This window comes from Scyliorhinus torazame, chromosome 18 (assembly GCF_047496885.1).
Source record: "Scyliorhinus torazame isolate Kashiwa2021f chromosome 18, sScyTor2.1, whole genome shotgun sequence".
NCBI lineage: Eukaryota > Metazoa > Chordata > Chondrichthyes > Carcharhiniformes > Scyliorhinidae > Scyliorhinus > Scyliorhinus torazame.
This window is the reverse complement of record NC_092724.1, coordinates 7,300,713-7,327,517: the sequence shown is the minus strand read 5'-3', so window position 1 is coordinate 7,327,517 and position 26,805 is coordinate 7,300,713. Positions and strand designations below refer to the sequence as shown.

General features: G+C 44.5%; 1 protein-coding gene across 5 annotated transcripts in view; it reads right to left on the bottom strand.

Annotated features, from left to right (window-relative positions):
- Positions 1 to 25,921, bottom strand: part of LOC140394918 (mesoderm induction early response protein 2-like) — a 105,641-nt gene extending 79,720 nt beyond the window's left edge. Inside the window, exons 1-4 of one of the 5 annotated variants that reach the window (XM_072482106.1) lie at positions 25,872 to 25,921; positions 10,417 to 10,504; positions 3,713 to 3,834; positions 1,718 to 1,852 (exon numbers count right to left, since the gene is read on the bottom strand). In XM_072482106.1, the coding sequence (XP_072338207.1) occupies positions 1,718 to 1,852; positions 3,713 to 3,834; positions 10,417 to 10,504; positions 25,872 to 25,880 (354 nt within the window). In that variant the 5' untranslated portion in view covers positions 25,881 to 25,921. The other 4 variants (XM_072482108.1, XM_072482105.1, XM_072482104.1 and 1 more) reach the window with 4 other exon arrangements.
- Positions 25,922 to 26,805: the final 884 nt, after the last annotated feature.

Below are 26,805 nucleotides of genomic sequence, written 5' to 3'. Positions count from 1 at the left end.
GTAACAATTACTGGCTTTGACAGATGCTCCCACATTCTGCAGATGAATAAAAAAATTACAAACGTACTTTATAATTTACTGTGACGAGTGATGAAAACAAAATCACCACCGTACATTTTTCATCGATTACTTGGAAAGAAACAGCCTTTGTAAATAGGGCACAATTTGAAATGCCATGTTGGAAAGTTTAATTTAGTGGAATTTGTTGAACTTGATACCAATTGTGCAATAAACTGGCATTACTCCTTGCTGATCCCTCAATCACGCAAGCCAAAATATTGCTGGGACCAAACTACAAGAAAGCAATACAAGGAAACACAAGGCATTGAGTCAGAAGAAAAAACTGCAAGAGGTCAACGGAATGTCAATCGCAAGACTAACCAAACTGACTGCCAGACATGAAGCACTTAGGGCTTCCTTTTTTGATGAAAGGTGGCTGGATGCTATGCAAGTCTAAAAATAAAACCACTACCAAAGTGCGACACCTGAAAGGCGGGTTAATGTTTTAGGTCTTCACCATCAAAACTATTCTGTCCGCTGTTAATTTTCAGCACTTCCTCCCAAACACAGAATTCTATATATTTTTTTTAAAAATCATTTTACGTGCAGGTTACATTTTCCAGCCGGTTGGTATTTTCAACATAATAAGACAACTGAGAAATTATTATCCGCCATTTCTGGCATTTAGGCAGACTCCAAGAAACATGTTATAAATGGTGTTTCTCAAAAAAAGTAAGAAATGGTGTAAATTGTCAAGTAAGGCCTTGCATTCCCATTGCAGATTTAAAAGGAAACCATGGTGACAACATGAAAAGTTGATGCCAAAACAGCAGAGCTGTTGGACGAGAAGTGGCAGAGAAACTACAGGTTCCTTTTTGTACAAGGTGGCATTTGGTGCAGTCAGCAGCTTCACCACCATTCCACATTAATCAGGCATGGGAACTACAATCAAAAATGTTTAAGAGTTTGATCATAGCATGTGAACTTTAATTGTGCCCATTATACAAAAACACTCTTTCTGGTCAGTGATCCAGATTTTCTCAGTAACGAATAAAAAACTTCCCCGTCCATTTCCATCATCGCTTTGAACCAGGGGCAGAATTCTCCATCAGCCGACACGGAATCGGGAAACAGGCAGGGCGGAGAACGGCGGGTGAGCTGAATATCGTGGCCGGTGCCGGGAATCCGACAGAATACCATGCTCCGGTGCCTTGACAGCAGCATCAGTGCGCTCTACTCCGCACCTAATCCACCTAACCTGCACATCTTTGGGTTGTGGGGGTGAAACCCACACAAACATGGGGAGACTGTGCAAACTCCACATGGACAGTGACCACGCCACTTCAGCCCAGTGAACTTACTGCCACGGGTCGTACGGTTGTCGTCGTCCCCCCCGCCGCCCCTCCCAGGTCCTGTCTGGCCCAGCCGACCCATTAAAAGGATGGGCAACCAGTGCCATCTTGTTTGCAGGACTGTGTGTGGGGGCAGTGGGCAGTGCAGTGCTAATACTTGGCTGCAGCTTGCCAGCCTCTTGGGTGCCAATCCCGACCCCAGCTAATCGAACACTGTTTTTCATTGTTATCACTCATGTTCCACGTGGCGCCGGTGCTAGCCCATTAACGGTTCCGGAATTGCGGAAGTGTAAATAAATGTTGCCATCAATTGCTGACTGCTTTAAAAAGAATGAAAAAAACTTAACAGCTTCAGCAATCATTACCTTATCCAGAGTCATATCCGGCAAGTTATCGGCAAGCTCACTGGGTGAGCTGCCTTCGCTTTCATGTTCCGAGATTGGGTCAGATGCTTCATAACCATAAAGTGCTAAAAGTTCTTCGAAAGGCACATCACTTTCCTGTATAATGAAATTAAAATAAGCATTCATGAATCACTGTAAAAGGATGAAACAACAAAAGGCAAGACTAGATGAAATCACATCACTCGCCATGACTGACAATAAATACACCCTGTACTTAATTTAAATTATTTGTTGCCTATATTTTAACTATGAATCCCATTTGTTTGTTATTAGCTTAATTAATTTCTGGAGTGCAGTAGCATTGTGGTGTTGTAAATGGACTAGCAATCCAGAGGTCTGGACTAATGATTCAGAGAATGAGTTTGAATATACGGCAGCTGGGCATTTAATTTCAGATAAATAAATAAATCTGGAATTATTTAATATCAATAATGATGATCATAGAACTACCAGTGTAGCACAACAACCCAGCAGGTTCACCAATATCCCAGACGCAACAAATGCCGTCCTTACCCTGTCATGGCCTACATGTGACTCTAGACTCACAACAATGTGGCTGATTCTTAACTGCTTCTTGAAATGACCCAGCAAGCCATTCAGCTTTAACTCAAGGGCAATTAGGAATTGACAATAAATGCTGACCTTGCCAACCAAACCCACCTCGAATGAATGAATGAAAAATAACTTATTGGATGTTTCCCTTTTTAGTGCAAAATAGACAATTATTCAGAGTACACTTTCGTTGCATGCCAGCAGTTGGATTGGCTGACTGCAATGCTGAACATCTAGGAGATTCTTCTACCCGCCTCCAATTATCAAAGAAATACATTGTTTTAACATTCAACAAATTATGCAAGTCATTGACCGGTACCAAATCTGCCCAGTAGCTATAAATGATTCCGGGGGGAAAGAGTGGCAGATGAATGGAAACAAAAATGATGGCCTTGATTCAACTAAATGGGAACAAAGTCCCATAGCGAGTGCGTTTAGCCGCATGTTTCCCAGCGTCGCAGCGCCGAAAATCACATGGCTACACAACGCCACTCGCGTTAAATAAGGGGCCTCAGCAGGGAACGCACAGTCGAGGCCACACATAGTCCCCGTTTTTGGCACTGAGGAGCTCCACTCGCCAGGACTCCTCAGTGTAGTGACAGATCGGGACTCCATTTTTAAATGGCGTCCTGATCTCCGAGGCCCCTGAAGCAAGCCCCAAGCCCCAACGTACTATGGGTCCCGGGTCCCCATCCCCCCCCCGCACCACCCCAACCCCTGCAGAGGGGACCCCAGTCTAATCGCCAGCACTCGGAAAATGCCAGCTTGGCACCTTGGCAGTGCCAAACCGGTACCCTGGCAGTGCCCCTGCCAGTGCCAGGCTGGCACCCAGGTGGTTCTACCAGGATGCCTGGCTGGCACTGCCAGGGTGCCCAGATGGCACCAGCAGTGCCAGGGTACCACGCTGCCCAAAGTGGGAGACCCCCATGAGTGCCATTCCGTCTGGTCCCCGTTTGTGCAGACCAGTACTGAACGCCACTCGCCCGAGGTCTCGGAGGCGAAGATGATTGATCAAACGCAATGAGTGCCTCAGGAATCTGCACATTAAAGTGAGGCTTGCTGCCTCGTATTAATCTGCAGATTTACTTAAAAAGTGATCCCGCCTACAATGCGCGTGATTTACATCACAACGTCTCAGGAGATCACGCTAGATCTCACGAAGTGTTGGGAGCCGGGTAGATCCCGGGAGTGTGGTCTCCCAGCTTTTATCGCTACGCTGCACCGCGGAGAGCTGCTTTTCGTGCGCAGTGTGGCCGGTGGATTGCACCCAAAATGTTACAACCATTTTGAGAGTCATATAGATGACACTCACACACATCTAGTTACTGAACAAGATCACAACAGGGCTCATATCTATGTCATTCAGAATTTCAAAGTTTTAAAGTTTTTTTTACATGAATTTACCCTTTCCAGGTCCTCAAATGATTTATCGGCCTCCGGCGTCTCCTCCTCTTCCTGAGGTTGGTAATTGTGAGACAGGATATCGGCCAAATTGAATCTGTGACCTGCTGAGCCCATTGAGCCAGCTTAAAAGACAAAAAGCAAATTTAACAATTACCTATTCTCTTGCAGACATTTGTACAGCCTAAAAAGAAATAACAATTCAGTGAGAGTTAGGAACAAACAGACATCAAGCGGTAATCTTTAAAAAAAGGTTAACAGATTTTAAAAAAAGATTCTCTGTATATAAGTTTTGGTAGTTCTAAGAAATCATAAAAATACAATTTTACATTTATACCAATGTAATCACCAATCACTCATTACAATGTAAAACGGTATTTTAGTTTCTAGAAAACATCATGACATTTAATTACTATCCTTTTTCCTTTTGTGTCCTTCAAGGCTTCCATTCAGGTACCCAGTTAAAGTCCAACAGGTTTGTTTCAAATCACTAGCTTTCAGAGCTCCTTCCTCAACAAACCTGTTGGACTTTAACCTGATGTTGTAAGACTTCTTACTGTGCTCACCCCAGTCCAACGCCGGCATCTCCACATTCAGGTACCCAGTACAAGCTGATGCAAATTCTAGGCCAATTATTATTGGACAATGCTCAGCTCCTGTCCATGGGAGCATTTACTTGCGGTCTATGAATGTTCTGCTGAAAACGCCTACAGAACTTTTCAGGATTCCCCTGAGCAATTAAACTCGTTTCTCTTTGGAAGTGTACATCAGAGCTGAAGAGCACTTTGGAAAGTTCTGAAGGGTCATTTTGGGTGGCACGGCGGCACAGTGGTTAGCACTGCTGCCTCACGGCGGTGAGGACCCGGGTTTGATTCCGGCCTTGGGTCACTGTCCGTATGGAGTTTGCACATTCTCCCGAGTCTGCATGAGTCTCTCCGCCCCCCCCCCTCCAAATCTTTGTGCAGAGTAAGGTGGATTGGCCACTCTAAATTGGTCACTCTAAATTTATTTTTAAAAAGTAAAAGAAGTGTACACTAGTAAATATCGAACTTTTATTAGACTGCACCTGGAATATTGCATGCAGTTCTGTTCACCATATTATAAAGAGGATATAGAAGCACTGGACAGGGTACAGAGAAGAGTTACAAGAATTTACCTGAAATGCATATCGTATACATATCAGGAAAGCATGAACAGGCTGGATTTCTCTTCTCTTAAAAAAGGCTCAAAGGTGACCTAATAGAGATTATTGAAAGGTTTTGTTAGGGTGGATACAGAGACAAATGTTCCGATTTGTGAGGAAGAGCATAACTAAAGGCCATCGACATAAGATCAACATAAGACCAATGAATCTAACAGGGAACTCAGGACTGTGAGACTGTGGAACATGCTACCACAGGGAGTGGTTGAAGCAAATAGTATAAGTGCACTTATGAGGAAGCTAGGCAAACATGAGGGAGGAATAGAGAGTTATAATGAGGATTTAGATGAGAAAAAATGGGAGGTAGCTTAAGTAGAGCTTAAACACTGGCTGTTTGGGCCAAGTTGCCTGTTTCTGTTTGTTTATGCTATGTAATCCATGTAAAGCGATTAATAGGGTTGCATTTGCGTCATTGAAGAAGGTGGACTGAAAAAGGTAAATGCTTTAAAAGGATAGAAGAATAAACACGCTGAAAGGAAGCAAACTTTTTCTGGACTGTTGTGAAAGAGAAATCATGCTTGGCTAATTATTGGTGTTCTTTTCGAGAAAGTGACAAGCACCATGGACAGAGAGCCTGTGGATGTGTTGTACTTAGATTTCCACAAATGGCAGAACAGGATCAAGGAACCTACTCCTAATTCCTGCTTTCTTACGCACTTTTCTTATGTGTGTGGGCACTACATGGGCGGCACGGTAGCACAGTGGTTAGCACTGTTGCTTCACAGCACCAGGGTCCCAGGTTCGATTCTCGGCTTGGGTGACTGTCTGTGCAGAGTCTGCACATCCTCCCCGTGTCTGCGTGGGTTTCCTCTGGGTGCTCCGGTTTCCTCCCACCAGCCCCGAAAGAAATTAAACGAAAATAATAATCGCTTATTGTCACAAGTAGGCTTCAAATGAAGTTACTGTGAAAAGCCCCTAGTCGCCACATTCCGGTGCCTGTTCGGGGAGACTGGTTCAGGAATTGAACCATGCTACTGGCCTGCTTTCAAGCCAGCGATTTAGCCCTGTGCTAAATATTCATTGATCCTGCCGTCACCACTCTCTGGGGAAGAGAGTTCCAAAGATTCATGATCCTCTGAGAGAAAAAGAAATCTCCTCATCCCTGTCTTAATGGGAGATCCCTGATTTTTAAACACTGTGGCCCCAATTCTTGTCTCTCCCATAAACATCCACTCTTTCAAGTCCCCTCACAATCTTTAAAAAAAAATTAATTTAGAATACCCAATTATTTTTTCTCCCCCACTTAAGGGGCAATTTAGCGTGGTCAATCCACCTACCCTGCACATCTTTTTGGGTTGTGGGGGTGAGATCCACGCAGACACGGGGGAGAATGTGCAAACTCCACAAGGAGTGATCCGGGGCGGGATCGAACCCGGCTCCACGACGCAAGAGGCAGCAGTGCTGCCCCTTCCCCTCACAATCTTATATTTCAAAAAAGTCACCTCTCATTCTTCCAATCTCCAATCGATACAGACCCAACCTATCCAACATTTGATTATAAGACAACCGCCGCCCCATTCCAGTTATCAGTCGAGTGGTCCTTCTCAGTACTGCTTCTAACACATTTATATCCTTTCTTAAATAAGGAGGCCGCAACTGTACACAGTATTCCAGTTGTGGTCTCATCAACTGTAGCTAAACATTCCTAATTTTATATTACATTCCCTTGCAATAAATGACAACATTCCATTTGCCTTCCTAATCACTTGCTGTATCTGCATACTAATGTTTTGTCACTCATGTAGCAAGACACCAAGATCCCTCTGCACCTCTGAATTCTGTAATCTCAGTCCATTTAAAAATATGCTGTTTTTTTCTATTCTTTCTGCTAAAGTGGATACGTTCACATTGTCCCGCATTATACAACTGCCAAGTGTTTGCTCGTTCCCTTAACCTACTTGTATCCCTTTGCAGATTCCTTATGCTCTCTTCACAATTTACATTCCTACCCATCTTTGTATCATCAGCAAATTTAACAACCATACATTTGGTCCCTTCAACCAAATCATTGACATAAATTGTAAATAGTTGAGCCCCCAACACTGATCCCTGTGGCAGTCTACTTATCACATCTTGCCAACCGGAAAATAGCCCATTTATGCCAACTCGCTGTTTCCAATTAGCTAACCAATCCACTATTCATGCCAATATTAACCCAATACACCACTAAATTTAATTTTGCATAGTTGATGTGACACTTTGTCAAATGTCGTCTGGACATCCAAGTACTGCACATCCCCAGGTTCCCCATTATCCACATTGTTTGGTAATTCTTCAAAGAACGCCAACAAATTAGTCAAATATGATTTCCCTTTCACAAATCCATGTTTGTTCTGGCTGATTGCATTGAGATTTATGATGTGCCTTGCTATAACCTCTTTAACATATTCCACAATGTTCTCTATGACAGATGTTAAGCTAACTGGCTTGTAGTTGCCTGCTTTTTGGCTCCCTCCTTTAAAATCCCTAGTGCAGAAGGAGGCCATTGAGTCTGCACTGACCCTCTGAAAGATAACCCTACCTAGGCTCACTCCCCCACCCTATCCCCGTTACCCTGTCACCCCATCTAACCGTTGGGCACTAAGGAGCAATTTATCATGGCCAATCCACCTAAGCTGCATATCTTTGGACTGTGGGAGGAAACCGGAGCACCAGAGGAAACCCACGTATAAACGGGGAGAATATAAAAAGTCCATACAGACGTCACCCAACGGGAATCACGTTTGCTATTTTCCGATCTGATGGGACATTTCCAAAATCTGCGAATTCCAGGACTTGGTTTTCATGTCAATTACATGAATCAGCGATTAAATTGTCACTTGGTCCACTGTCTTTTCAATATTAAGCACGGGACAACATTCTCCCATGGGTGGACACTCTATAAATATCTTCATCTTTTGACTGTGCGCTGCACCTTTCTGGACTCAATGATTTCAACAACTTTGGGTCAAACCTCTGCCTCCATCTTGTACTGTGTGCTTTTTGTCTTTTTCTTTTGCTGGGTCAGTCTTCAGCTTGTTCCTTTTATTTCTTCATGCTGCTTTCAGATGGTTTTAACACTGCAATTCACGCATGATGTGGGCACAACCTTAGTTTCTTTACAAAATCCATTGCCACTCCCTTCGGCTCTTGCATCATGAAATCTTTCGTTATTTATTCTCCCCTGGCCTCCACCCAATCACTGACCTCTTTTGGTCTATCGTCCTGCCCCCTCCCATTGCTTCAAAAGCTTACATTTGATCTTTCCTCAATTCTGCTGAAACATTAACCCCAGTTTCTCTCCACAGATGCTGCCGGACTTGCTGAGTTTTTCCATCTTTTTTTTCTTATTTCAGATCTCCACCACTCACAGTAATTTTCTATTGTACAAATATAAATTACTGTTCTACCTTCATCAATGTTGTCAAGCATTAGGTTATAATAAATGCATGTTCATTGACTTTCCTCATAGTAATCCCAAGAGAATGAATTTAGCTCCAACTGTTTGTTGCCATCAGTCACCTGGTAGAGGATTTTATTTTATTCTTTCACGGGGTGTGGGCATTGCTTGCTAGGCTGGTATTTATTGTCCATCCTTAATTGCCCTCAAAAAGGGAATGGTGAGTTGCCTTGAACCGCTGCAGTCCATGTGGTGTAGATACACCCACAGTGTTGTTAGAAACAGAGATCCAGGATATTGACCAAATGACAGTGAAGGAGCATCATCTTGGTATTATTCTGTAGTTGCTGCCGGGGTGGTGGCACAGTGGTTAGCACTGCTGCCTCGCAGTGTCAGGGTCCCGGGTTTGAACCCGACCTTGGGTGTGCGTCTCTGAGGAGTTTGTGCATTCTCCCCGTGTCTGCGTAGGTTTCCTCTCGGTGCTCAGGTTTCCTCCCACTGTCCAAAAATGTGCAGGTTAGGTGAATTGGCCATGCTTTGCCCCTTTGTGTCCAAAGGTTCGGTGGGGTTACTGGGATAGGGTGGGGGTGTAGGTCAAGTTAGGGTGCTCTTTCAGAGGGTCTAAGGGCCAAATGGCCTTCTTCTACACTGTAGGGATTCTATGATGGCTGTGTCTACTTCGATATTTATTAGGATAGCTGCATCTTTCTCTGAAGGATGTGATGGTGATCTTGGTTCTATGGAGTTTTATATCTTCTAGTTCTCTTGTTGTTGCCTTGAGGAGTAACAGATGGTGTTCTTACAGCGTGCCAGTTGAACTATAGCATTCTAGGACTAGATACTCTCCTCCCAGGACTGCTAGCACCAGGACGACTTTGGCAAAAGCAATGAGCAACATCTTCTGACTTCTGAGAATGGTACTTTGTCTTTCTTACCTTCTGCATCTTATCACAGCACTCCGTAGTCTCCATTGTCTCTTGCCTGCTGCCAAGACTGCTGATTGTCCTCAAGGGGTTCCATTCTCACCTATCTTAAGATGGACAAAGTACGTCCAGCGATGACTTCTCTTTCCCACATCCCATCACCTCCACAGGCCACTCCTTTGCCTTATTTACATGGTGTAGTTCAGTCTCAGAGTGCAGAATCCATGTGTGCTGTTCATGACACCCAGCTCTACCTCTCCACTATTTCCCTTGACTCCACAACCATTTCTGTGTTGCCAATCTCCCTACTCTACATCAAGTTCTGGATCAGCCAGAAAACTGAAGCCAATATTTCCAATGTCCATCAGTCGCTGGTCACTGACTCCTTCCCTTTCCCTACCAACTCTTCAGATTCAACCAGTTCTCAAATCCATGTCAGCCAACAGCAGAGCTTAAATCTCACATCACATCCTCCACCAGCACTACCATCTCCATTAAGCTGCCCACTTCTGTGCCACCTCATTCTTGTTACTGAAATTCTTATCCGTAACACGCATCAGACTCCAATTTCTATCTCAGTGGGAGTGCACATGGTCAGTTTGCTTTGAGGCTCTAAGACTGAGAGAGTGACGTGCAGCATGACGGGTAAAAAAAAAAGTTAGATGGCTCCATGATAAGCCGGAAAACAGAACTAGCCAAAAACAGAATGATGCATTCCTTCAGAGTGAACAACAACCCTGGAATTCAGCAGAATTTGGGGGGAAATTGGATTACTTAAACTAAGATTTTGGAAAATTTCAGCTGAGCTAAAAGAGCTTAAAGTTATTGGGAAAGGTTATAACTTTACAATAATACTCCTCTTCATACTGATCATGAATAACATGGACAGTGGGATACCATAAAAAAACATGACTATTACCCCACCTCCATTTGTTATTTAGTGTAGATTCCAGAGGCTGAATAACTCCACAGATATTCTCAGGCTTCTGAAAGGTTTAAACGCTATAATAACAATGAGGTATTCCCTAGAAGTGACATCATCAAAAGAGACTGGCATGAAGAGAAAGTCGCTATTCAGCAAGAGTGTCTATTATATTAAATAAATAAATGGCTAGAATATAATAGTGGAATTCTTTGAAGAAAAAGTGAATTTCAACAACTCTTACTAAGGCACAACTATTCTTAAGCTATGATTATACTGTACCTCCTCCAGACTGAAGCCCGTTTTCTAAGGAACATAGATTCTGTGTTCGATATAACACCACACGTGGACTCTGTCTCCCAACAGAGGCCTAAAAGAACAAAATGAAAAACAATTAGCTTTGGCCAAAACAGAAATGAGTTAAAGTCTTTAGGAGGGTATTAGTCCTGATTTTGCAACCGGCATTGAAGTGGCGCGCAAGATGCTGATCTCGATGGAAGCTGTCCATGAAGATGTAGCAATCTTTGGCTTGATTTTCCCCTTTCCCAATTGCAGTTTAAATCTGGCAACAAGACAAGGGGACATCTTGGCATCAGTAATGTCAGCAAGAAGGGAGGTAAGCAGCGCTGAAATGTTCTGCTTAGCGAAGCAGAAGTTAAAAACATTTGATAACCTTTGCTTCTAACTTCAATTTTCAGATAGCAAAATAAATTGTTTTAGCATTAAACCAAAGATAAACTTTTTTTAAAAATTAACGCTGAACTTACTCTGGAGAAATTTGGCACTCCGCAAATAAAATTTGCTTCTGAGGACCAATGAGGGTGTTTAGCAGAACATCATTAAACACATAGTTAAAAACCCAATTACACCCAATTGCTTCAAGGGTTTTTGCAATGAGGCTAAAAGTGTTAAGGGTGGAAATTCCATCAATTCACAGGATTTCCCATTGATTGCAGTCTGATGGGAACTTCAGCAGCCTCTGGAGAAGCGCAAAAGTCACTGACAGCGATTTATGAATTTCCAAGGTATTCTGTGCTTCTGCAGACTTTCAAAGCTGCTGTCAGTTTCAATGGAGTGACGGCAGCGAATGCTGACTGTCTCACTGTTATTACCATCTCAAAATCTAGTCAACATACATTTTGTACCTCAAATATTTTCAATATATGATTAGAAAACTTTTGTTCCTAAATACAGATATTTAAGGACCAATTACACATTTAAATCAGCATTGAGGAAGAGAGCTTCCACATTTAAGAGTAATCTTTAAGATTGCCAAAGTAGCACACAATGAAGTTGAATCAGCTGAGCAGCTCAATGGCATAGGAGGGGAGAAAGAAATGTGCCTCAACTTGAGTTAGCCAAGATACTCCTAAACCTTAAAGTGTCCCATCCTTGGATTTTCAACATGCGTGATTACGAACTTGGTCTGGTCTGCATCCAATTTCTAAAAGTCATTCCATTCTCACCTATCGAATGGTTTTGCTTCCTGCTCTATTTTCTCAATCCTTGGTCCCTTCTTACTTCTCATCTACATGCTGCGCCTTGGCGACATCATCTGAAAACACAATTCCAAGTTCTACATGTTTGCGGATGACAGCCTCGACACCACCACCTTTCTCGACCCCTCACTGCTTCTAAATTTTCAGACTGCTTGCATCCAGGACTGGAAAGAGCTAATGCTCTTCAGGAGGGTTTAAACTAGTTCAGCAGGGGATTGGGAACCCGAATTGTAGCTCCAGTATACAGGAGGTTGAGAGTAGTAAGGTCATGAGTAAGGTTTCAAAGTTGCAGGAGTATACCGGCAGGCAGGAAGGTGGTTTAAAGTGTGTCTTCTTCAATGCCAGGAGCATCTGGAATAAGGTGGGTGAACTTGCGGCATGGGTTGGTACCTGGGACTTTGATGTTGTGGCCATTTCGGCGACATGGATAGAGCAGGGACATGAATGGTTGGTGCAGGTGCCGGGGTTTAGATATTTCAGTAAGCTCAGGGAAGGTGGTAAAAGAGGGGGAGGGGTGGCATTATTAGTCAAGGACAGTATTACGGTGGCAGAAAGGACGTTTGATGAGGACTCATCTACTGAGGTAGTATGGGCTGAGGTTAGAAACAGGAAAGGAGAGGTCACCCTGTTATGGGTTTTCTATAGGCCTCTGAAAAGTACCAGAGATGTAGAAGAAAGGATTGCAAAGATGATTCTGGATAGGAGCGAAAGCAACAGGGTAGTTGTTATGGGGGACTTTAACTTTCCAAATATTGACTGGAAACGCAATAGTTCGAGTACTTTAGATGGATCCGTTTTTGTCCAATGTGTGCAGGAGGGTTTCCTGACACAGTATGTAGATAGGTCAACGAGAGGCGAGGCCATATTGGATTTGGTACTGGGCAATGAACCAGGACAGGTGTTAGATTTGGAGGTAGGTGAGCACTTTGGTGATAGTGACCACAATTCGATTATGTTTACTTTAGTGATGGAAAGGGATAGGTATATACCGCAGGGCAAGAGTTATATCTGGGGGAAAGGCAATTATGATGCGATGAGGCAAGACTTAGGATGCATCGGATGGAGAGGAAAACTGCAGGGGATGGGCACAATGGAAATGTGGAGCTTGTTCAAGAAACAGCTACTGCGGGTCCTTGATACGCATGTACCTGTCAGGCAGGGAGGAAGTGGTCGAGATAGGGAACCATGTTTTACTAAAGCAGTTGAAACACTTGTCAAGAGGAAGAAGGAGGCTTATGTAAAGATGAGACATGAAGGTTCAGTTAGGGCGCTCGAGAGTTACAAGTTAGCTAGGAAGGACCTAAAGAGAAAGCTAAGAAGAGCCAGGAGGGGACATGAGAAGTCTTTGGCAGGTAGGATCAAGGATAACCCTAAAGCTTTGTATAGCTATGTCAGGAATAAAATAATGACTAGGATAAGAGTAGGGCCAGTCAAGGACAGTAGTGGGAAGTTGTGCGTGGAGTCCGATGAGATAGGAGAGGTGCTAAATGAATATTTTTCGTCAGTATTCACACAGCAAAAAGACAATGTTGTCGAGGAGAATACTGAGATTCAGGCTACTAGACTAGAAGGGCTTGAGGTTCATAAGGAGGAGGTGTAGCAATTCTGGAAAGTGTGAAAATAGATAGGTCCCCTGGGCCAGATGGGATTTATCCTAGGATTCTCTGGGAAGCTAGGGAGGAGATTGCTGAGCCTTTGGCTTTGATCTTTAAGTTATCTTTGTCTACAGGAATAGTGCCAGACGACTGGAGGATAGCAAATGTTGTCCCCTTGTTCAAGAAGGGGAGTAGAGACAACCCCGGTAACTATAGACCAGTGAGCCTTACATCTGTTGTGGGCAAAGTCTTGGAAAGGTTTATAAGAGATAGGATGTATAATCATCTGGAAAGGAATAATTTGATTAAAGATAGTCAACGTGGTTTTGTGAAGGGTAGGTCGTGCCTCACAAACCTTAGAGTTCTTTGAGAAGGTGACCAAACAGGTGGATGAGGGTAAAGCAGTTGATGTGGTGTGTATGGATTTCAGTAAAGCGTTTGATAAGGTTCCCCACGGTAGGCTACTGCAGAAAATACGGAGGCATGCGATTCAGGGTGATTTAGCATTTTGGATCAGAAATTGGCTAGCTGGAAGACAAAGGGTGGTGGTTGATGGGAAATGTTCAGACTGGAGTCCAGTTACGAGTGGTGTACCACAAGGATCTGTTTTGGGGCCACTGCGGTTTGTCATTTTTATAAATGACCTGGAGGAGGGCGTAGAAGGATGGGTGAGTAAATTTGCAGATGACACTAAAGTTGGTGGAGTTGTGGACAGCGCGGAAGGATGTTACAAGTTACAGAGGGAGATAGATAAGCTGCAGCGCTGGGCTGAGAGGTGGCAAATGGAGTTTAATGCAGAAAAGTATGAGGTGATTCATTTTGGAAGGAATAACAGGAAGACTGAGTACTGGGCTAATGGTAAGATTCTTGGTAGTGTGGATGAGCAGAGAGATCTCGGTGTCCATGTACATAGATCCCTGAAAGTTGCCACCCAGGTTGAGAGGGTTGTTAAGAGGGTGTACGGTGTGTTAGCTTTTATTGGTAGAGGGATTGAGTTTCGGAGCCATGAGGTCATGTTGCAGCTGTACAAAACTCTGGTGCAGCCGCATTTGGAGTGTTGCGTGCAATTCTGGTCGCCGCATTATAGGAAGGATGTGGAAGCGTTGGAAAGGGTGCAGAGGAGATTTACCAGAATGTTGCCTGGTATGGAGGGAAGATCTTATGAGGGTAGGCTGAGGGACTTGAGGCTGTTTTCGTTAGAGAGAAGGTTAAGACGTGACTTAATTGAGGCATACAAGATGAACAGAGGATTAGATAGGGTGGACAGTGAGAGCCTTTTTCCTCAGATGGTGATGTCTAGCACGAGGGGACATAGCTTTAAACTGAGGGGAGATAGATATAAGACAGATGTCAGAGGTAGGTTCTTTACTCAGAGAGTAGTAAAGGCGTGGAATGCCCTGCCTGCAACAGTAGTGGATTCGCCAACACTAAGGGCATTCAAATGGTCATTGGATAGACATATGGATGATAAGGGAATAGTGTAGATGGGCTTTAGAGTGGTTTCACAGGTCGGCACAACATCGAGGGCCGAAGGGCCTGTACTGTGCTGTAATGTTCTATGTCCTCTCATGAAATATCAGAGAGGCAGAACCATCGTCTTTGGTCCTTGAGCAAATTCTGTTCCCTAGCCACCGGCACCGGCCCTCTCCCGGTGACTATCTGAGGGTGAACCAGACAGTTTGTAACCTTGGAGGCGGATTTGACTCTGAGGTGAGCTTCCAAACATGGTAATCACACCATCATCAAGAGCGCTTACTTCCATCTCCATATCGTCACCCAACTCTGGTCAGCTCAGCTCACCTGCTGCTGAAACCTTCATCCATGCTTTTGTTACCATTACATTTGAATACTCCCAACATTTTCCGAGCTAGCCACCTATCTACCACCCTTAATAAACTTGAGCTCATCCAAATCCCTGCTGCCCATACCCTAACTCGCAGCCGGCCCCATTCCCTAATCACCCATGTTTGCTGACCTACATAGATCTTGGCAGATCGGGAGCCAGATTTTAAAACATATCCTTGTTTTCGGATCCCTTCACGGTCTTGTCCCTCCCCAGCCCTACAACTGTCAGAGATCTAGGTGATCCTCCAAATCTGGCCATTTGCACTTTAATCAATCCACATGGGTAGCCACGTAGGCCTTCAGCACTGAAATTCTCTTCCAGAATCTCTTTGCCTCTCTATCTTCATTAAAACGTTACTTATAGCCTCCTGCTTTACATATACATAGATTCATGGACGATGGAGCAGGAGGAGGCCTTTTGGTCCTTCGCGCCTACTCCGTCATTTATCACGATCATGGCTGATCATCCAACTCAATAGCCTAATCCGGCTTTCTCCCCATAGCCTTTGATCCTATTCTCCCCAAGTGCTATAGCTACCCGCCTCTTGACTATATTCAATGATTTGGCATCAACTACTCCCTGTGGTAATGAATTCCGCAGGCTCGCCACTCTTTGGGTGAAGAACTGTCTCATCTCTGTCCGAAATGGTTTACCCTGAATCCTCAGACTGTAACCCCTGGTTCTGGACACACCCATCATTGGTAACATCCTCCCTGCATCTACCCTTTTGAGTCCTGTTAGAATTTTACTCCCTGTGGTAATGAATTCCGCAGGCTCGCCACTCTTTGGGTGAAGAACTGTCTCATCTCTGTCCGAAATGGTTTACCCTGAATCCTCAAACTGTAACCCCTGGTTCTGGACACACCCATCATTGGTAACATCCTCCCTGCATCTACCCTTTTGAGTCCTGTTAGAATTTTATAAGTCTCTATGAGATCCCCCCTCATTCTTCTGAACTCCAGCGAGAGCAATCCTAACCGAGGCAATCTCTCCTCATATGACAGTCACGCCATCCCTGGAATCAGTCTGGTAAACCTTCGCTGCACTCCGTCGAGAGCATCCTTCCACAGAAAAGGAGACCAAAACTGCACACAATATTCTAGGTGTGGCCTCACCAAGGCACTGTACAATTGCAGCAACACATCCCTGCTTCTGTACTCGAAACCTCTCGCAATGAAGGCCAACATACCATTAGCCTTCTTTACCGCCTGTTGCACCTGCGTTCTTACCTTCAGCGACTGGTGCACAAGGACACCCAGGTCCCGCTGCACACTCCCCTCTCCCAATTTACAACCATTCAGGCCTTCCTGATTTTGCTTCCAAAGTGAATAACCTCACACTTATCCAAATTATAATGCATCTGCCATTGATTTGCCCACTCGCCCAACCTGTCCAGTTCATCTTGTGGGATCCCTGCATCCTCGTCACAGTTCACCCTCCCACCCAACTTGGTATCATCTGCAAACTTTGAGATGTTACATTTTGTTCCCTCATCCAAATCGTTAATATATATTGTGAATAGCTGGGCACCCAGCACCGATCCCTGTGGCACCCCACTAATTATTGCCTGCCAATTTAGCCAAGTTTGGTGTCAAATTTTGTTTGATAGCACTCCCCTGAAGCACCTTGGTACGTTTAACGATGATAAAAGGTGCTATATAAATGCAAGTAGTCATTGTTGTCCAGATACCAACGCATTTCCACACGAGCAAAGTGAAATATTTCAGTATTAAAATTTGAAATCATGGAGATAGAAGCAATGTCTGGTTACTTGGTTACACAGTGCATCAAGATGCAGCACAAGAGCGCTATGAGCTGCTACTTAAAGGCACGCTCCATATAGCTGGAAAAGGTTTGAAATAACTTGCCACTTAATACCACTCATAGCCAACAACTTGTGTATCATACATATGTGATTGTATTTGTGACAGTTCATGCACAGCAAATTGCAAACCAACATTAATATCAGATTAATTTCAATCAGAGAACTGGCTATTTAAAATTGTAGTAGCCCATCATACTTTAAAAAAAATAAACACTGGTAACAGGATACTCAATAAGTCACACCTGTGGTATTTTTACATCTCCCTTCAACATCCCTATACTACTGCACAGACATAACATTACTACATATTCCAAAAGTAACTGTAAATAACGAGTTTTAAATGACAGAGAAATCAAGCATCATAATAACTATTGAAAAGTTATGTTGGGAATCTGCTGGGATTTTTTTCTAATTTTGCAAACATAAAGATAAAACTCAGCATTCCCGAGATGTCCAGAGGTCCACATGGAATAACAGGACTAATAAGTCTGTAAGCTCATAGTTTGACAAAGCAAAGTGAGGCTAAAAATACATCTTAAACTGTAGCTCACCCCATATATGTTTTTTAAAAGCATATCTGAACACATGTGCACATATGTGGCAATGTATTTACTGCATACCTACTTTCGAAAGTGATGAATTTACCCATGTTACTCATGATTAACACGATTCATTTAAGCAAGATTGAAATAATCTATATGCAATTATTGTACAAAATGAAATTCAAATGCTGGAGTGTGCAGCATGCTGTGGCTTTGAAGTTTTCTTTGTGCAGCTACCAGCAGGGAATGAAACACTGCCACATTAGTAGCAAATTAGAAGGAAGGAAACTGGAAGAAGTACTTACCCCATAGCTGTCCAGCAGCGACAGGTTCTACCTTTGCAGAGTGATTGTTCCACATAGATCTCAAATAACCAGCATTTTGTGGTTGAAAAGGTATCCATTGACATCAAGCAAAAAGATCCTATGGTGCACACCATCTGCAGTTTTCAGTTCCGTGGTCTGTCGTTAGACAATTGGGAACGCCATTCTCGTTCTGAACATTGATTCCTGTCGAGGTTTTTTCTGAACACAATAGAACCGGTCAAGGACCGCTCAAGTTTAAAATGGTTGGCAAATGTTGAGCCGAGGAACGCCTCCTTTAGGTCTCCGGCACGAGGCAAGCTAGCACCATGTTCGTGAGTTTCTGAAGCAAACCGTTTTTTCCCCTCTCTGCATCTATTAGGGATACAACCCAGTTGCTTGAGTGCAAAGAGTTTGAGCACAGGCTGCTACAACTGCAATTTAAAGGATTCCCTCAGAGCAACCAGAAAAAGGAAAGGACATAGACTTCAAAAGGAAACATTTGCACGGGTAAGGAGAACGATCTAGCACACTGGCAATGGGCCAAATACCCTCATTCTGTGCGGTAAGATTCCATGATTCTATGACAGTTTGACACTAACTTTACAAATAATGCACCATGACATGGTGTAAGAGCTAACATTCCTCTATGATAGAGGAACCTAAACATATTATCAGACCCTTCATTATTTCTTTTTTTTTTAAATTACAAAGTGCTATTCTGATCCTTGCACCATTGAGGAGAGTTTCAATCAGAAAAATTCAGCAATCACATGTTTAAAATAAATTCATTGGAAATGGTCACTGTATTCATCTGTTCAAACATACTGGTTCATAAAGTTGGCCAGATAGGATAAAGTAGTCCTAATAAATCAAATTCAGCATTACAGACAAAGTTCTGAGTTAATTGACAAAAATTACCTTCAAATAATCCTATATTTAACATGCAGAAAAAAGGAATCGCTGTTTTATTATGTTATCAAAATACATGCAATGCTAAATTAGCTTTGAAGTGTGACAAGTCTGCATTATACATTTTATTAATCAAACTAATTCTATAATAAACAACAAATATCGGAGAAAATACAAGTTCCACTCCAAGTCATAACCGTGCAACTTGCCAATATACTGCCATTCCTTTATTGCTGCTGAATCGGGAGCCTTGGAATTTCCTACCTAGTGCTAGTAAGGAAGCAGAGCTTCAAGAGGACTCACCACAATTTCTCAGGTTAACTGGGGTTGGACAATAAATAGTAACATGCCAGGGTCACCCACATCCAAGCAACATCTTTTTTCCAAATGAATCCCTTTCCCCATTTCACTCGACAGCATCTTCCTCTCCATGTTCCAGTTTTAGATTGCATTACTGTATTTAGGCGTGGTGAAGTTTCCCCAATTACCTTCACTGGGAGCACAAGACCGCTGCCTCCATTTGTTGTTCAAATAATTTGCCAGCAAGAAAAGCATTATGAGGACGCTAGTCAAAGGTTGACGGAGGAATTTGCAATTCCGATTGTGGTATAGCCCATCATTAATAAAGCCTGCTATAACTGCTTAATATACATAAGAACATAAGAACTAGGAGCAGGAGTAGGCCATCTGGCCCCTCGAGCCTGCTCCGCCATTCAACGAGGCCATGGCTGATCTTTTGTGGACTCAGCTCCACTTTCCAGCCCGAACACCATAACCCTTTATTCTTCTAAAAACTATCTATCTTTATCTTAAAAACATTTAATGAAGGAGCCTCAACTGCTTCACTGGGCAAGGAATTCCATAGATTCACAACCCTTTGAGTGAAGAAGTTCCTCCTGAGCTCAGTCCTAAATCTACTTCTCCTTATTTTGAGGCTATGCCCCCTAGTTCTGCTTTCACCTGCCAGTGGAAACAACCTTCATAATTCCCTTCATAATTTTATATGTTTCTATAAGATCCCCCGCATCCTTCTAAATTCCAACGAGTACAGTCCCAGTCTACTCAACCTCTCCTCGTAATCCAACGCCTTCAGCTCTGAGATTAACCTAGTGAATCTCCTCTGCACTCCCTCCAGCACCAGTATGTCCTTTCTCATTTAAGGAGACCAAAACTGAACACAATACTCCAGGTGTGGCCTCATTAACACCTTATACAATTGCAGCACAATCTCGCAAGTCTTAAACTCCATCCCTCTAGCAATGAAGGACAAAACTCCATTTGCCTTCTTAATCATTTATAAACCAACTTTTTATATACGTCAGACAAGTATCAATATACTCCGAAGGAAGTGAAACGAAAAAAATACTAATAGACTTTTAGAAATAAAATTGTACGTTACAAAAAATAATGAAACATAGCATGGCAAGGACAGAAGCTGATGCGAGAAACAATTTTCTTGCACCTAATCAAGGTGTCTCAGTTGTCACTGATCCTATATTTGAAGAATTCTCTCTTGCATATAATGGTAGAGCATTGTCTGAAACAAGTACTTAATTCTATCTCCTGATTCAACTGCCTTGAAAGAGGAATGATGTGGAGTTGGACTGGGTTAAAGTCCAACAGGTTTGTTTCGATGGCACTAGCTTTCGGAGCGCTGCTCCTTCCTCAGGATATTGGAAAGCTGTGCAGAACTAATGATAAAAACCATATTAGTCATATATTAATTTAATTGCATGCACTGTTACATACTTGTGCAAAATTAATGTTGAAGAACAAATAACACCATACAATTTGTTACTTCTTTAACATATCCTTAGACAGTGACTTTGCACAAGTAACTGCACACAATTAAATACAAAAAAGAACTCACTGAAGACTACCTAGCACATGAAGAGCACCATACCCGAGCACCAAATGTCACCAGAGATACACATACTATGACAGAAAACTAGTAATCTTGAGGAGAAAGCTTACAAGGCAAAGTGATAAAGATATTGCAGCAGTGATAGTTTGACGGTCCTCTGCTATTCGGTTTGACGCACGCACCAACAGAGCTCCACTACAATAGTGATCAGATATACGGAAAATTAAAAAAATTGCAGACATGACCAGTCACCTGCATTTAACCGATCCAACTGAAAACAACAAATCTATCAGCAGAATCGATTACACAAGTGATGATTTAAGTTGGCCAATTTGTTCTCTTTGTTCACTTTTCTCTTTCGCGAAGATGTTGTTAAACACCTTCAGGATGTTTTGATATGACGAATCGACAGATCAGTACATCGTTTCTTCCTCCCTCTCCCACCATTTCTGCATCTTTCCTCGTTCTGTCATCTGGACTCTAAACGTTAGCTCTTTTCTCTCCCTGCCAGACCTGCTGAGATTTCCCAGCATTTTCTCTTCGGTTTCAGATTCCAGCATCCACAGTAATTTGCTTTTATTCAAAGAAAAGAAAACAGATGACAAGAAATAGAATCAAAAAATGACAGAACAAGGAAACAAAAGATGCAGAAATGGTGGGTGAAGGAGGAAGAAAGGATGTACAGATCTGTCGATTCATCATATCAAAACATCCTGAAGGTGTTTTACCACATTTCTTTCACCAGTGAAATCACATAGGCAAGGATGGAAGCAAACGTGCAGGTGCAACATCACGGTACATGTTTGGTTACTTTCTTCAAATGTTAGCTAAAAGAGAGAACTTTCTGATCCCCCTCAAATGGTCCCTTGGAATTGTTGTCTAGTTAACACAGGTGGAGCATCAGATCCAAAAGTAGTGCTCTATCAATTCAGATTATATGCTCAACCCTGAATGGATTAGCAGTCCGTAAAGAACTCCGTACCGCTACTGTACCAACTGGGCCAGATTGGAAATGAATAAAGGGATACGATCCCAAGGTAAATTCCACTTACTTCCGGTGACTGTGGTTTAGGTAGTTCACAGCTGGCTGGTCAAGGGTTAGTCATTCTCTATCGCTGCTTAATCCACTCTGTGAAGCAACGGGGCTTCCCAATACATGTGCATTCAGAAGCCGTGCCATTTGCTTATTGCTCCCACTGTTGACGTGGTTACCCGTGTTCCATTTCAAACGTTGCTCATTTTGCACGTCGCCCGGAACATCAGCTCGGCTGGCATACCAGAAGCCGGCACCACGGCTTCATGAAGTTGGCAGAGGAAGCACAAGAACACTTGTCCTGTTTCAGGTAACTGCACGGGACACGATTGGGAAGTCTACGATAATTAATTGAAACAAGATGTCCTGCCTCATACAGCTGTGCTCGTACTAACATGGTCTTCATGCTAGCGATTTTCCGCATTTTAACAGAGCACAACTCGCAACGCCATCTCCCCATCTGCTGTACACAAAGGATCTTGATGGTGCGTGCGGTATTACCAGACAGAGAGAAGTTGAGATCCTAACTGCTTAGCATCCTTCAAGGTTATACAAGGCTGGTCCTAGCCTCACACTTTTCAGTCCGTCAAAGCAGAGAAAGTCCTTCTTGATGTGAAAATGCTTTACGATCAGCAAGAGCAGTGTTCAACAAAATACCTCCCAGGGTCCCCCATATTCATCCAGCATCATTGATGTCGGTAGTTTAACGTATTGTTTGTTGGGTGCAGGTTGCTTTACCTAGATTTGTGGTTAAGGTCATAATTCTTCACTACTGCTACAATTGTGTGTGTGAGACATCAGAATTACTGGGCATGTGCTTTAAGCACAATTATCAGCCAACACCATCCATGAATAACCTTGGCCGAACGACACAGTCGGCACAAATTGAAGCGTTTTCCCAAATGTACCAAACCTGAAGAACATGACTGAATCCCAATCATTGCGCTACTAAACATTGCTGTCAAGACCAAAGAGGCTCTGTACAAGAACACAACCAAGTTTGATCTTTCGAAGATGTTAAACGATTTACAAACTTCTTTCTGTACATAATCTCTCAGTCATAGTCCTGGCATTGATGAACAAAATCTGCACAGCCTTTTCCAGACATCCGTACTTGGGAAGACAGCAATCAAGATCTGTCGACTTCATCAAATGTCGAAGCAGAATTTCAGATCACTATCTGCATTTTTCTGGTGTTTGATGCGTGATAACGAACGTGTTGATTATGCTTCCCTTCATTCTTAATCCGCTCTGAATTTCTCAAAGACATCTGAAAACAGTGGCAGCCTTGAATGTCAGTGCTACTGGGCTACATTCTGTATATGTACAACAGGAGAGAGAAAGAGAATACCAAATACATGGCTGTCTATGGGCGGCATGGTAGCACAGTGGTTAGCACTGTTACTTCACAGAGCCAGGGCCCCCGGTTTGATTCGTGGCTTGGCCAATTGTCTGTGCGGAGTCTGCACGTTCTACCCGTGTCTGTGTGGGTTTCCTCCGGGTGCTCCGGTTTCCTTCCACAAGTCCCGGAAGACGTTGCTTGTTAGATGAATTGGACATTCTGAATTCTCCTTCCCTGTACCGAACGGGTGCCAGAATGTGGCGACTAGGGGGCTTTTCACAGTAACATCATTGCAGTGTTAATGTAAGCCTACTTGTGACAATAAAGATTATTATTAAAAGGTCGCTCAAGAAATCCTCAGTTTTCTTGCACTTCAGCAAAGATGTACGCACAAACGCACTCTTCATTGCTGAGAATTTGTTTCTGGTTTTCCATGAGAAGGTGCATCGATTATTCAAGGATCATTTGCCTGGTACATGCAATTTGTATTTTTGAAAAGAATATTCAGTTGTCCACAGGATACTGAAAAAGATATTCTAACAGGGGTAATATCGCACCATTCCATGATGACCCTAGGAAGAAACTTTTCTCTTTAGAAATACATGAGTATGGTTAGCCCTTTGGGGAATAACGACTGGAGATTGTGGGAGAGGGAGGGAAGGGGGTTGAGAATTAAGATTAGTGGAGAATATCCTCAGCCTTACTTTGCAGCGCAGAATTATTTCACCTCTCCCCGCTGGGCTCCTCATTCATTGCTGGCCGTTCGGTAGCACCTTGCAGCCTTCCTGCTGCTGAGTGGGTGAGCTTCCCGGTTCCAACGCTCTTGGGTCTATTCAAAACGGAGTTTTTCAAACTCGGCAACAATCTGGCGTTCGAGCTGGGTCTGGGCTGTTTGACGCACTCGCTCCTCCATTCGGTTGGAGCCGCTCATTGGGAGATCGGGGTTTTCAGTACACACAATTGTGATGGAATAATGTCCCGTATCTCACACACCCTTTGGGACAGGACTGCAGACTCGGCATCGGTGTGGATCCGAGCGACTACTGCACAGAGCACAGCGACTAGTGCAAACAGTACAGACAGCACAGCGACTAGTACATACAGTACAGACAGCACAGCGACTAGTGCACAGAGTCAGCACAGCGACTAGTGCAAACAGTACAGACAGCACAGCGACTAGTGCACAGAGACAGTACAGAGCACAGATTGCATAGAAACTCAGTGCAGACAGTGCATATACACAGCGCATAGCGACTAGCTCAGAAACAGTAAAGCACAGAGACAGTGCATAGAGCACAGACAGTGCAGAGAGAGTGCATAGAGCAGAGGGGTGAGTGCACAGAGCAGAGACAGTGCATACAGGGCACAACAGTGCATAGAGACAGAGCACAGAGACAGCATACAGTGACAGTGCATACAGGGCACAACAGTGCATAGAGACAGAGCACAGAGACAGCATACAGTGACAGTGCATACAGAGCAGACAGTGCACAGTCAGTGCATTGAAACACCCACCGCCCTGTTCCCCCCCCCCCCCCCCCCCCCATTGCAAACCGACAGCTTCTGGCGTAAGTTTTAACAAACTATGAAACTGTTTCTGAACTTCTGAGAGGACGATCAACGTACTGCCTTATATTTAAAAAAACAGAGACAACCAACCGCTTCAACTTCTGCCGACTGACTGCACCATGCCGGGGGCTCGTCAAAGTTTAGAGCGGATCCCGGGTTGGATGGGGGGGGGGGGGGGGCACAGATCTATCGCAGGACCAATACCGTGCTCTTCTTGAAACAGCGACAAAAAGTGAGACCCCCCCCCCCCCAGTAAACTACGGGGGGGGGCAACGCGAAAGGGGAGCGCACTGTTGGATCACACTCTTTGGGGGGGGGGGGGGGGGGGGGTCGGTCTAACTTTTGATCGGAGACTGGGCGATAGATCCTCGATAGGAAATGAACTTACAAAGATGTGCAATGGAATGTGGGCGCGTTGTATGTGCAGACATTTGGTCCACACATATATATATGGACATATATATATATATATATATATGAGTGCAGCTATGCAGAGGGGTGTGTGGAGTGCAGCTATGCAGACAGGTGTGTGGAGTGCAGCTATGCAGAGGGGTGTGTGGAGTGCAGCTATGCAGAGGGGTGTGTGGAGTGCAGCTATGCAGAGGGGTGTGTGGAGTGCAGCTATGCAGAGGGGTGTGTGGAGTGCAGCTATGCAGAGGGGTGTGTGGAGTGCAGCTATGCAGAGGGGTGTGTGGAGTGCAGCTATGCAGAGGGGTGTGTGGAGTGCAGCTATGCAGAGGGGTGTGTGGAGTGCAGCTATGCAGAGGGGTGTGTGGAGTGCAGCTATGCAGAGGGGTGTGTGGAGTGCAGCTATGCAGAGGGGTGTGTGGAGTGCAGCTATGCAGAGGGGTGTGTGGAGTGCAGCTATGCAGAGGGGTGTGTGGAGTGCAGCTATGCAGAGGGGTGTGTGGAGTGCAGCTATGCAGAGGGGTGTGTGGAGTGCAGCTATGCAGAGGGGTGTGTGGAGTGCAGCTATGCAGAGGGGTGTGTGGAGTGCAGCTATGCTGCAGTTTGCTCTCTCAGCTGCTCTGGGGCAATGTGGCAGCAAGTTTACAAACAGAGCGCGCGGCGGGGCTGGCGGGCGGGGCGCGCAGGCGCAGTGCGCTCCGGGAGCTGTCAGTGGGCCGGGCAGCCGGGCGGCCCACACGCCCGGATCCCCCCGACCCCCACACCCGCCCCACCCCCCCGACCCCAACCAAATAAAAAGCACTCGCCGTCAATGCCTGCGCCCGCCGACTCCAAATCCGCCCAGCCCGGCGGCTCAGGCGCCACTCCCGGGATCCACGCCTCCACCGCCGGCCGCTCGGGAGCCAGCGGGCGGGGGGAGGTGGCGGGCGGCTGGGGAGGGGGGAACGCGGCGCGCCCGTTAAATCACATCGGGGCAAAAGCAGCCCGTGCACCGCCTCACCTCCGCCATATTGTTTCTGTCTCTGCCTGGGAGATCCAGTGCCGGCTGGGTCCCGGATGTTAGCCGGGCTGGCTGCAGGGCAGCGCCGCTGCTGGCGGTCAGCGGGAGTGCAGCTCACTGCGGCCGGGCGGGCTGGGGCAGCGCCGCTGCTGGCGGTCAGCGGGAGTGCAGCACACTGGCTGGGGGCTGGGGCTGTTACTGGGGCGCCTTAGTTGCCTTTATTACGTTTAAAGGGACCCACTGGCAGCAGGTCACTCCTCCCTCCTTGCTCTGTAGACAGATAACCTTTCCTTTCTGTCTTTTTCTTCTCGGTCTTTTTTTTCTTATTTTCTCCTTTTCTCTTTCTCTGTTCTCTCTTTTTCCTCTACTTTCTCTGTTCTCTTTCTCTTCTTTATTTGTTCTCTCTTTCTATTTCCTCTTTCTCTATTCTCCCTTCCTACTTCCTCTTCTTTCTCTGTTCTCTTTCCTCTTTTTTCTCCGTTCTCTCTCCTTCCTCTTCTTTCTCTGTTCTCCCTTTCTAATTCCTCTTCCTTCTTTATTCTCCCTTTCTAATTCCTCTTTCTCTGTCCTCCCGTTCTACTTCCTCTTCTGCAGAGGGCTGGTTTAGCTCAGTGGGCTAGACAACTGGTTTGTAATGCAGAACAAGGCCAGCAGTGTGGGTTCAATTCCCGTACCAGCTGAGAATTCTGAATTCTCCCTCTGTGTACCCAAACAGGTGCCGGAGTGTGGCATCTAGGGCTTTTCACAGTAACTTCATTAAGCCTACTTGTGACAATAAAAATATTTATTTCATTTCTTTCTCTGTTCTCCCTTTCTACTTCCTCTTCTTCTTTCTCTGTTCTCTCTCTTCTTTTTTCTCTGTTCTCTCTCTTCTTTTTTCTCTGTTCTCCTCCCTCTTCTTTCTATGTTCTCTCTTTCTAATTCCTCTTTCTCT